Source organism: Erythrolamprus reginae, chromosome 7 (assembly GCF_031021105.1).
Source record: "Erythrolamprus reginae isolate rEryReg1 chromosome 7, rEryReg1.hap1, whole genome shotgun sequence".
Lineage (NCBI taxonomy): Eukaryota > Metazoa > Chordata > Lepidosauria > Squamata > Dipsadidae > Erythrolamprus > Erythrolamprus reginae.
Genome location: NC_091956.1, coordinates 7,684,790 through 7,697,153, shown reverse-complemented (window position 1 = coordinate 7,697,153; position 12,364 = coordinate 7,684,790). Strand labels below are relative to the sequence as shown.

Sequence of the window (12,364 nt, the reverse complement as noted above, 5' to 3'; positions counted from 1 at the left end):
CCGTTTGGCGGGACCCAGGGGAAGAGCCTTCTCTGTGGCGGCCCCGACCCTCTGGAACCAACTTGCCCCAGAGATTAGAATTGCCCCCACCCTCCTTGCCTTTCGTAAGCTACTTAAAACCCACCTCTGCCGTTAGGCATGGGGGAACTGATATTCCCTTTCCCGCTAGGCCTTTACAATTTTATGCATGGTATGTCTGTATGTATGTTTGGTTTTTTTATATTAATGGTTTTTTAATCATTTTTAGTATTGGATTATTATTGTACGCTGTTTTATGATTGCTGTTAGCCGCCCTGAGTCTTCGGAGAGGGGCGGCATATAAATCCAATAAATAATAATAATAACTATAAACAATGCTTTTCATTTTTAATTTTAAAAACGTGCAATCACATCTTTCTTTTTACAAACGGAGAATGGTTTGCACTGAAAAATTATGTCAGCTCAAGCAGGCTTTCCAGATGTGCTCAGCCAGTAATATATTAGTAGTTCCTAGATATTTCTAGGCCCCAAATTTTGGGGAGTATTAATCTAACAGTGCTAAGGAGCTTCAGGTTTGGAGACAATTCAATTGTCACTGAAATTGGTGCAAAGTTCTCATTCAGGACGGGAACTTGAAGGAAACTCTGGATGAAGCTACAAGAACCGGCCTTTTATCGTTTTTATACGAGGGAAATGACATTTCTGCCACCTTCTTAATCATCTGTTTCTTGCTGATCTTCTTCGCTGGTCCGTTCCGCTTCTTTCGACTTTTGTCCCAGAGCTTCTTTGGGGAGAAACTGTTCAACTTTCACATCTAAATTTTCGCTGGTTGAACTTCGAATGCTCATACTTGTTATAAAAGAACCTTAAAATAAACAAAAATGGGAGAGATTAGGGAAGAAATAAAAATTGAGAGCGAAAAGATGGGTTAATTAATGACGAGAAAGAGAAAGAACAAAAAGAAAAAGTATACAACCATTGTACATCCCCATATTTTAGACACTTGGCAACTGATTGGATTTATGACACTTTTGAGTGTCACCTTTGAGATCCAATTTTGAGACCTTCTTTGAAAGTCAACGGGGAAGATGGATTCACTTAACAACCGTATTTCCAGCTTAGCTATCGTAGTTCCGTGTTAACAAAAACGTCAGAAGAGAAGGATTTAGGGGTCGTGATTTCTGACAGTCTCAAAATGGGTGAACAATGCGGCAAATGATTTAGCTTTACTAGGTAAGTGGTCAAAGCAATGGAAACTGCAGTTTAATGTTTCCAAATGTAAAATGATGCACGGGCAAAAGGAATCTTCAATCTGAGTATTGTATTGGCAGTTCTGTGCTAGCAAAAACTTCAGAAGAGAAGGATTTAGAGGTAGTGACTTCTGACAGTCTCAAAATGGGTGAACAGTGCGGTCAGGCGGTAAGGAAAGCGAGTAGAATGCTTGGCTGCATAGCTAGAGGTATAACAAGCAGGAAAAGGGAGATTGTGATCCCGCTATATAGAGCACTGGTGAGACCACATTTGGAATAATACTGTGTTCAGTTCTGGAGACCTCACTTACGAAATGATATTGATCAAATTGAACGGGTCCAAAGACGGGCTACAAAAATGATGGAAGGCCTTAAGCATAAAACTTATCAGGAAAGACTTACTGAACTCAATCTGTTGGGGGAAAGATCGGAAGCAACGTGAGGAAGTATTATTTGACTGAAAGAGTAGCAGATGCTTGGAACAAACTTCCAGCAGACGTGGTCGGTAAATCCACAATATCTGAATTTAAACATGCCGGGGATAAACATAGATCCATCGTAAGATAAAATACAGGAAATAGTATAAGGGCTGACCACGAGGTCTCTTTTTCTGCTGTCAATCTTCTATGTTTCTATGTTCTATGTAGTGATTTACTTAATATAATCCTACGCACGAGTTATATTCTCATGTTTTACTACTCAATTTTAGCATATTATACTGCATTTTAACTTATTATTTATTCAAATTCCCTCTATTTTAGCCCATTTTATTGTATTTTAACCAGTCACGGTTTTATGACGACCGATGTGGTCCTTTTCCTCGTTTCGATATGGTCGATTGACTAATCAAATAAAGTTGATATTGAATTGATTTACTTAACAACTGTGGCAAGAAAGGTCATAAACATGGGCAGAATTGACGTAGCAGCTGTCCTGGTTAGAAAATGAAATCTGGGGCTCAATTATGATCCTAATGGTGGTAGACTTTAAGAGAAACCCTTCCACCCTTCCACCTCTCACAATACTAGACAACACAGTATCAACAGTAGAGACCTTCAAATTTCTAGGTTCTATCATATCTCAAGACCTAAAATGGTCACCTGACATCAAAAACATCATCAAAAAAGCACAACAAAAATGTTCTTTCTGCGCCAGCTCAGGAAGCTCAAACTGCCCAAGGAGCTGCTGATACAGTTCTACAGAGGAATCATTGAGTCTGTCATCTGCACCTCTATAACTGTCTGGTTTGGTGCTGCAACCCAACAGGACCGACACAGACTTCAGAGGAGAATCAGAACTGCAGAAAAAGCAATTGCTGCCAACCTGCCATTGAGGACCTGTATATGGCACGAGTCAAAAAGAGGGCGGGTAAAATATTTACTGACCCCTCACATCCTGGACACAAATTGTTTCAACTCCTACCCTCAAAACGTCGCTACAGAGCACTGCACACCAAGACAACTAGACACAAGAACAGTTTTTTCCCGAACGCCATCACTCTGCTAAACAAATAATTCCCTCAACACTGTCAGACTTTCTACTAAATCTGCACTTCTATTCTACTAGTTTTTCTCATCATTTCCATCACCCATTTCCTCCCATGTTGATTGTATGACTGTAACTTGTTGCGTATATCCTAAGATTTTTATTAATATTGCTTCTTCATTGCTTATTTGATCCCTATGACAATCATTAAGTGTCGTACCACATGATTCTTGACAAATGTATATTTTATTTTATGTACGTTGAGAGCATATGCACCAAGACAAATTCCTTGTGTGTCCAATCATACTTGGCCAATAAAAAATTCTATCTATCTATCTATCTATCTAAGCCAAGGATTACCTGTGCTTTTTTTGTCATCCTAACTGTGCAAAAAAACAACCACCACCAACCACAAAACCAACCAACCTCGACAAACCATTCTAATCCCTGTGCAGGAGAGAAAAAAAACAGCTTAACTGATACCCTCCAAAGAGCTGGAACGCTCCAAGTCGAGTCCTTGAAAACGGCGACCTATTGTTCCGACGCCAAAACAAAACGACCGTGCCTTCTGCCCTGACCTTCAAAACAAAGTTCTCAGAACCCCAAACATTTTACTTGGAACTGGGAAACATCTGATACGGTTCTTCAAGGCTGTTCAAAAACATTCCCAAGATAGGAACTTCCTGCGCAAATGTTTCCCATCCTGGCAGGGAGAAATTATTATTATTTTATTTCCTAACTGAGTTAATTCTTCCAGAAGACAAAAAAAAAAGTGTGTGTGTGGGGGGGGGACTTTTCAAGTACAGTGGAACCCCGACATAAGAGCTGCTCTACTTAAGAGCAACTCGAGATAAGAGCTGGGAGGGGAGAGATATTTTTGTTCTACTTACAAGCCCAAATTCGAGATACAAGCGCCAAGGAGCTGTCTCCTGAAGCCAAACGCTAACTTCCGCGTTCGGCTTCAGGAGACAGCTGCGAAGCGGCGCACGTGTTTTAAAAGGTTGCAGCCGGCCTGGGGGGCTTGCAGCTTTCTTTCTTGCTCTTTTTCTTTCTCTCTTTTACCTTCCCTTCCTCTATTTCTTCTTTTCTTTCTCCTTCCCACCTTCTTCCCTCCCTCCCTCCCTTCACTCATTCCTCTCTTACTCTCCCCTTTCATAAGTTTCCTTGCTTCCTTCCTCTGTTCCTGTCCCTTCCCCCTTTCTTTCTTTCTTTCTTGCTCTTTTTCTTTCTCTCTTTTACCTTCCCTTCCTCTATTTCTTCTTTTCTTTCTCCTTCCCACCTTCTTCCCTCCCTCCCTCCCTTCACTCATTCCTCTCTTACTCTCCCCTTTCATAAGTTTCCTTGCTTCCTTCCTCTGTTCCTGTCCCTTCCCTCTTTCCTTCCTTCCTTCCCACCCTCCGTCCATTCATTCACCCATTCCTCTCTTGATCGCTTAAAGCCGGTCCCTGGTGCAAAAAGGGTTGGGGACCTCTGTCCTACAGGATTGGGTGGCAGAGAAGTGGAACATATGTAAATTTAAAAGTTTAAGAAAGTTTACAAGTTAAGTGAAAGAAACTTCATTAGTCATTTATATGTACATGTACATTTCTTCATTAAAAACATGTCTTTCTGCATAATTTAGACTAACTTTGTGAGTTTTTTGAGGGCTGGAACCAATTAAAATTATTTACATTAATTCCTATGGGGAAAAGTCGTTCGAGATAAGAGCTGCTCGACTTAAGAGCCCAGGTCCGGAACGAATTAAACTCGTATCTCGAGGTACCACTGTATAATAATTTGGCCTCTTTTAAAGCGGGTGGTTATTCTCAAAACTCTCAAAACAACTTCTTAAAGGGAACGAAAAGGTGGTTTGGGGTTTTTTATTTTAAGGAAAGAAATTTCCCTCTGAAAGAAGGAAGATTGCTTGCAGATGCAAAGCAAAATTATTAGAAACAGCATTATTAGGCAATTATTGCTTGACATTTTCCCTGTTACTATTCTTTATTGTTTAGCATGAAAATGCATTTTATTTATTTATTTGTTTGTTTGTTTGTTTATTATCTATCTATCTATTGATCTATTGATCTATCTATCTATCGATCTATCCATCTATCTATCCATCCATCTATCTATCTATCTATCCATCTATCTATCTATCTATCCATCTATCCATCGATCGATCGACTGTATTTATATGCCGCTCACTCCAAAACGGACTCAGAGCACTTATAAATACAACAATAGTTTAAAAAAAACAAAGTAAAAAATACAACAATAAAATCAGCAGTATAATAAAACAATATCATTTTTTAAAAACATGCATACATTACAATCAGTCTAGTTCTAATTCCAGGCCTGCCAGAAAAGTTCTGGAAGACTGGTAGGGGAGGAGATCTCTGGAGGCAGTTGGTTCCATAGGGTTGGTGCCACCACAGAGAAAGCTCTTCCCTTAGGTCCCGCCAACTGACATTTTTTGGTGGACAGGACCTGGAGAAGGCCGGCTCTGTGGGCCCTTACTGGCTACAGCGAGGTATGAGGGAGGAAATGGTCCCATAAATAGTCTGGCCCTGAGCCATTTAGAGCTTTAAAGGTGATAACCAACACCTTGACCGGCGTTCTGAGATCGACTGCCAATCAATGCAGTTCGCGTAAAGATGGAGTAATTGCACGCAACACTGCCTTCTATACCAGCTGAAGTCTCATGTAGACTGCATTGCATTATTGTTATTATTATTATTATTATTATTATTATCATCATTATTATTATTTTACTGTTTTCTCCTTGAAGCTAGCAAAATGATTCCCCACCCCTCAAACTTATATTCATTTCGGCACTATCATTAGCTATCGGCATCGATTAAGAAATGATTAAAAAAAGAGTGACTCACCACTTTTTGAAGTTTTGTGTTTGCAAATGTCCTTAATAATACTGTCCAGATTGGCAAGTATCTGATCATTAGGCATGTCCAGCTGAAAAAAGGGAATGCAAAAATAAAAGAAAAAAATAAACAATAAATGCTGTCAGGTTTATAAAAATTGCAGGGTAAATACTTAATCAATGCACTGTTTTTTAATTTAATAAAAGGATAAACATTTTCTCATCAATTAAAGGCTGCAAGTGCTGTTAATTAAGTGTGGTTAATAGTGTCTTTAGCCCAGTAATAATACCCTGTCGTGAAAAAAAGCGAAGGTTAGTTTTCTAATTTTCATTCAAATTCAATCACTGTAAATACACTGCTCAAAAAAATAAAGGGAACCCTTAAACATCACAATATAACTCCAAGTCAATCAAACTTTTGTGAAATCAAACTGTCCACTTAGGCAGCAACACCGGTTCACAATCAATTTCAACATGCTGTTGTGCACATTCAACTTTGTACAGAACAAAGTATTCAATTAGAATATTTCATTCATTCAGATCTAGGATGTGTTCTTTGAGGGTTCCCTTTATTTTTTTGAGCAGTATATAGTGGTACCTATGCTTAAGAACTTAATGACCAGGTTCTTAAGTAGAAAAGTTTGTAAGTAGAAGCAATTTTTCCCATAGGAATCAATGTAAAAGCAAATAATGCGTGCAAACCCATTAGGAAAGAAATAAAAGCTTGGAATTTGGTTGGGAAGAGGAGGAGGAAGAGGAGGAGGACAGTCGCTGCCGAAGGAAGAAGGTGAGGTGAGGGGAATCAAAAAAATCCAAAACTTTAAGGCTTAAAAAAAAAAAGAGGGACTCCGAGGTGGCGAGGAGCACGCGCCTCCCATACACCCAGCGCGAGGCTGCCTCCCATACACTGCGCCAGAGAGAAACCCAGGCAGGCGAGAGGGGAACCTCCCGCTCCTTTGACCGAAAGGCAGCTGCTGCTGCTACCTGCTTCCTCTTTCTTCCCATGCTGAAGGGCTGCCCTCTCCTCTCGCTTGCTCATTTTGTAGCCGGCGCCTTTTCTTCACTGTGATGACTCCTCAGTTTGTCTGAAGCACCCCCTTTTGCCTTTCTACGCCCAGATGCTCCGGGAGGCAACCTCGCGCCGGGTGTATGGGAGGCAGCACAAGGAAATCACCAAAGCGAAGTGGTTTATTCCTTCTCCAAGCACCCAGAGAAAAGAAGACACACCTTTCACTCTGGACTGCCAAAGCCTCCTTAAGCGCCACCGAAAGGCTCCTCTGGCAGCCCAGAAAAGCCCGAGATGGCCGGGATTAAAGGGGGAATGCCAGGAAACTGACCGGGCCTTCGTGCCACTCTCAAATTTCCTGGGAAATTTTTCCGGGCTTGGGTTCTTAAGTAGAAAACGGTTCTTAAGAAGAGGCAAAAAAATCTTGAACACCCGGTTCTTATCTAGAAAAGTTCTTAAGTAGAGGCGTTCTTAGGTAGAGGTACCACTGTAGTATGCTTGTTTTCGGTACCAACAATTTTTTAATACATGATTAAACTCTCTCCCAAGCTGAACTCACACACAGCCAAATCATTGGCTAAAATGCTTCGCAAAACGTACCATTGCAAACGGGGTTTGGATGAGGTTGTCGTTGGTCACTGCATATTCATGGCAGATTTTGAAGAAATTAAGCGTCTGGGGGATGTTGTAACTAAGAGCACCTGTTTCAAAAAGAAAGAAAGAAAGAAAGAAAGAAAGAAAGAAAGAAAGAAAGAAAGAAAGAAAGAAAGAAAGAAAGAAAGAAAGAAAGAAAGGAAAGAGGGAGGGAGGGAGGGAAGGAAGGGGAGGAAGGAAAGGAAGGAAGGGAAGGAAGGGAAGTAAGGAAGGAAAAAAGAAAGAAAGGAAGAAGGAAGGAAGGAAGAAAAGGAAGGAAGTAAAAAAGAAAGAAAGAAGGAAGGAAAGCAAGCAAGAAAGAAAGGAAGGAAGGAAGGAAGGGGAAGAAAGGAAGAAAAGGAAGGAAGGAAAAAAGAAAGAAAGAAGGAAGGAAGGAAGGAAGAGGAGGAAGGAAAGCAAGAAAGGAAGGAAGGAAGGAAAAAAGAAAGAAGGAAGGAAGGAAGAGGAAGGAAAGCAAGAAAGAAAGGAAGGAAGGAAGAAAAGGAAGAAAGGAAAAAAGTAAGAAAGAATGAAGGAAGGAAGAAAGAAAGGAAGGAAGGAAAAAAGAAAGAAGGGAGGAAGGAAGGAAGGAAGAAAAGGAAGGAAGGAAAAAAGAAAGAAGGAAGGAAAGCAAGAAAGGAAGGAAGGAAGGAAGAGGAAGGAAGGAAGGAAGAAAAGGAAGAAAGGAAGGAAGAAAGAAAGAATGAAGGAAGGAATGAAGGAAGGAAGAAAAGGAAGGAAGGAAGGAAAGAAAAAAGAAAGAAAGACGCAAAGTAGAATTAAATTCATCTTACATATTTGACATTCAACATAGGAGCAAACCAGATAATCTGCCATTTCTCTTTCCAACTGGGAAGACTAACAGATCACAATCTAAAAAGAATATGAAGAATTCCTTCGACACGACAAGCACTGCTTATAACAGAGTTGGAAGGGACCTAGGAGGTCTTCTAGTCCAGCCCTCTGCTTAAGCAGAAAATCCTTTCTTGGCAAGCATCTAGAAGCCAAAAGGAATACTGTATATGTGGCAAGTTTCAAGTTTGTAGGCTTTACGGTTTCTGGAGCTTTTATGATGAAGTTTGAGTGGCATTTGGCTTTTATCACAGCTATTAATTATTATTATTTTTATCTCTTTACTTTAAAAATGTAATCAAGTTTTTTTTAAAAGAAAAAAATATTTTTCATATTTTCTTACCATTTCTCATGGACGGATACTTTTGTTTCAGAAAATTCTTTAAAAGATTAAGTTTTCCTGTCATGTCAGGCACCGCGATATAAAAATCTGCTGTAATTTCCTCATTTAAAATCTGAAACAACAAAGGTTGGTCATGATTTGATATTTTGGCAGTTATACATGCAACTTAAGCACCTATTTTAAAAATGCATCTGGGTTTTTTTGCAAAAAACTGACCCATTTTTATGAAAAATGGGGCACGCCAAAGGTTTGGGAAGCCTGCAGAGTGATCCTGAGGGTTGGGGAAAGGCAAAAACATCCCAGGATTTTTTTTTTTGGGGGGGGGGGGGGGGGGCTTTTCACCTGTTTTTGCAAAAATTGGGGCATGTAGAGGGTTTGGAAAGCCTGCAGAGTGCTCCTGGGAGTTTGGAGAAGGCAAAAACGGGACGGAAATAGCCCAGGGTTGGTTTTTTTTTTGCAAAAACAGGTTTTTTGGCCTTCCCCCAGCCCCCAGGAGGACCCTAACCCTCCCAAATCCTCTGCACACCCCATTTTTGCAAAAAGGGGCGGGACATCAGGAGGCCAAAAATGGACGTATTCAATGTGTAAGATGCATAGATATTTCCATTCTTTTTCAGCGAGTTAAAAGGTGCAGCTTATACTCAGAAAAATATGGTGGGTGGGTGTTGTATATGTAGGCTTTGTGTTGCTTTCAATATGGTATGGAATAACCATATACAAAGCAGCACGAAGCCAATAACTTCAGCCTGATGTTGGTGAATGTGATTCCGCCAAAACGTCACAAAGACACTCAAAATAAAGGGAACCCTCAAAGAACACATCCTAGATCGGAATGAATGAAATACTCTCATTGAATACTTTGTTCTGTACAAAGTTGAATGTGTAGTTGGGGGAAAGATCAAAAGCAACGTGAGAAAATATTATTTTACTGAAAGAGTAGTAGATCCTTGGAACAAACTTCCAGCAGACGTGGTAGATAAATCCACAGTAACTGAATTTAAACATGCCTGGGATAAACATAATTCCATCCTAAGATAAAATACAGAAAATAGTATAAGGGCAGACTAGATGTGGTCTCACCAGCATTCTATATAGCGGGATCATAATCTCCCTCTTCCTGCTTGTTATACCTCTACCTCTAGCTATGCAGCCAAGCATCCTACTTGCTTTCCCTACCACCTGACTGCACTGTTCACCCATTTTGAGACTGTCAGAAATCACTACCCCTAAGAAAAGAATACTGTGTTCAGTTCTGGAGACCTCACCTACAAAAAGATATTGACAAAATTGAACGGGTCCAAAGATGGGCTACAAGAATGGTGGAAGGTCTTAAGCATAAAACGTATCAGGAAGGACTTAATGAACTCAATCTGTATAGTCTGGAGGACAGAAGGGAAAGGAGGGACATGATTGAAACATTTAAATATGTTAAAGGGTTAAATAGGGTTCAGGAGGGAAGTGTTTTTAATAGGAAAGTGAACACAAGAACAAGGGGACACAATCTGAAGTTAGTTGGGGGAAAGATCAAAGGCAACATGAGAAAATATTATTTGACTGAAAGAGTAGTAGATCCTTGGAACAAACTTCCAGCAGACGTGGTTGGTAAATCCACAGTAACTGAATTTAAACATGCCTGGGATAAACATAGATCCATTGTAAGATAAAATACAGGAAATAGTATAAGGGCAGACTAGATGGATCATGAGGTCTTCTATGTTTCTATGTTGGTATAAGTACATGGTGGACCATATTCAATTTGAAATGATGGATAAAAGGATAAATTTGGATAATGAAACTGAGTTGGGACAGCTGATGGGACGGTGGGACAAGGTAAGACGATATATGACGACTAGAATCCGAGACCAAGCTACAAGAAATGAATTGGAATCACTCTGTAATATGTAAATAGATAAATTGTTCTTAGGTCAAAGTGGATTATATAAGAAACACCCCCGATTGGTAGTGGGCTATGTGTGTGTGTCGGGGTGGTGGGCACATTTCACTATGCACTGTTTTATGTTGTGTGTATATTAAACGTGTTAAAAATTTATAAAAAAATATTTTTAAAAAAAATTTAAAAAGAAAAAAAAGAGTGAAACTGCCTGTTCAATGCAAGACCTTGAAAAATCAGAGAATTATCTTTCGGACGCAGATGTTAAATTCTTAAGTTGTTGGCCTTTCTTTTAATTTTCCCGTAAGAATAACTTATATTTATGGCTACAGAGATTCCTTGGAAAATGTGTGCAGAATATCAGGGGAATTCTTAAGAAGCCAAAGGAGGGGGGGGGGAATCCAAATAAGATTTCTAAAAGTCAAAACAATAGATTTTCAGTGATTTATATGAGTCTTAGACCCCATCTGTAACTAGATGAAACAAAGCAATTCTTGGCTGCAAAATAGGAGAAATCTTGTTAATTGCTAAACCAGCCTAGTGAACAGCAGCTGTGGAACTCAAGCTTTCAACAGGATTTATGCTTTCCAGATGTCAAGACCTGATACATACGCAGTTTTTTGAATAGAGCCCACCCAGTTTCTTGCCTATGATAGAAGCTGTTGTGTTTGGGTCTGGGCCAGCCGTTGCTCCCATAGATGGGAGAGATGCGGCACAAAGTGAGTGCGAAAGCCTGGCTGACAGCCAGGAAGACGTGGCACACAGCCAGGAGGAAGAGGCCACTGGTTCGCAGGACTCAGCAGACAGCCCAGGGGATTTGGCATGCAGTCCCTCAGACAGCCTTTCGTCCTTGGATTCCTCTGCAGAACAATTCATAGACATGCGTAGCAGAAGAGCGATGCAAAGGAGGGATCAATTGAAGGATTATTACAAGACATCAGAGTAGCACCTGGGTTGGGCGTGGTTCTTATACTGAGGGCTGGGTGTGGTTCCCTTAATGAGGGCTAAAGGTATAAAAGGGAACAGAGGCACAAGGCAAACTGTGGCTGTTTATCTGTGTTATTTTGTGGTTCCTGCTCTGAAGTTTCCGTTCCGTGCCTTCAGAATTTTCAACCCAGCTTTTTCAGACACGTGGGAGGTGAAACCTCTGGGACTTGCTGTTTGCTCCAAAGATTCAAAAGGACTCCTGAAACGTCGTTGCTCATTCCAGGTTGTCTTTGTTTGCTTTTTCCTGTGTTTTTGCATGCGGCTGAAGTAAGCCTTGCACTATCCTTGTTTCCTGACACTAAGGACTCTTTTGAGTAACCCTTTTTTGTTTGTTTAATACAAGTTTGCTGATTAGAAGAGCACGTGTGTGTTTGATTTCTTTTCCTTGGACTGTTACGCATTGCCTGAGCCCAGTCAGGCAGAACAGAAGCAGGGTTGAATTCTACAGGGTGCGTTCCAAAAGTGATGCAACTGAATTTCCCGCGCTGCTCCTATTGGTCGGAGTGGGACCGAAGCACTTGGAGTAGGTGTGGGGGGACGACGCAAAGCTTTGCCGCGAAACCTGACATCGCCCCAGCAGACTTCTTTTTGTTTCCTCAGATTAAGGCAGCCCTGAAAGGAACCCGGTTTTCATCCATAGAAGAGTTCCAATCAGCTGTGACGAAGACCTTGCGAGAAGTTCCTGAAGACGCCTTCCAGGGCGCGTACCGGTCGTGGCAGAGTCGCTGGAAAAAATGTGTAGAGGCCCAAGGACAGTACTTTGAAGAATTTTAAGTGTTTGTGCAAATCTGTTCAATAAATTACTTTTTTAAAAAATAATTGCATTACTTTATCTCACCGACGGTTTGCTTTCTCCCACGCTGCGTGGGCGCTTTGTGCATGCAGTGCTGAAAATTAGACTTCTGTGCATGTGCAAAAAATATACTGTATATATATTTATTTTTTATTTTAAAAATAACCAGCGCCAACAGAACTGGCTCCGTGAAGTCACTAGTAGTTTGCTACTGGTTCTTTAGAACTAGTACGAACAGGCAGGAACCCACCTCTGGGTAGAAAGGATGAGCCCAGGGGTGAAATGCTA

General features: G+C 40.7%; 1 protein-coding gene across 1 annotated transcript in view; it reads right to left on the bottom strand.

The window, feature by feature from the left end:
• Positions 1-349: 349 nt before the first annotated feature.
• Positions 350-12,364, bottom strand: part of MRPL1 (mitochondrial ribosomal protein L1) — a 17,138-nt gene continuing 5,123 nt past the window's right edge. Inside the window, exons 6-9 of the mRNA XM_070756541.1 lie at positions 8,406-8,517; positions 7,178-7,278; positions 5,582-5,663; positions 350-844 (exon numbers count right to left, since the gene is read on the bottom strand). Coding sequence (XP_070612642.1) covers positions 693-844; positions 5,582-5,663; positions 7,178-7,278; positions 8,406-8,517 — 447 coding nt within the window. The 3' untranslated portion in view covers positions 350-692. The remainder of the gene's footprint in view (positions 845-5,581; positions 5,664-7,177; positions 7,279-8,405; positions 8,518-12,364) is intronic.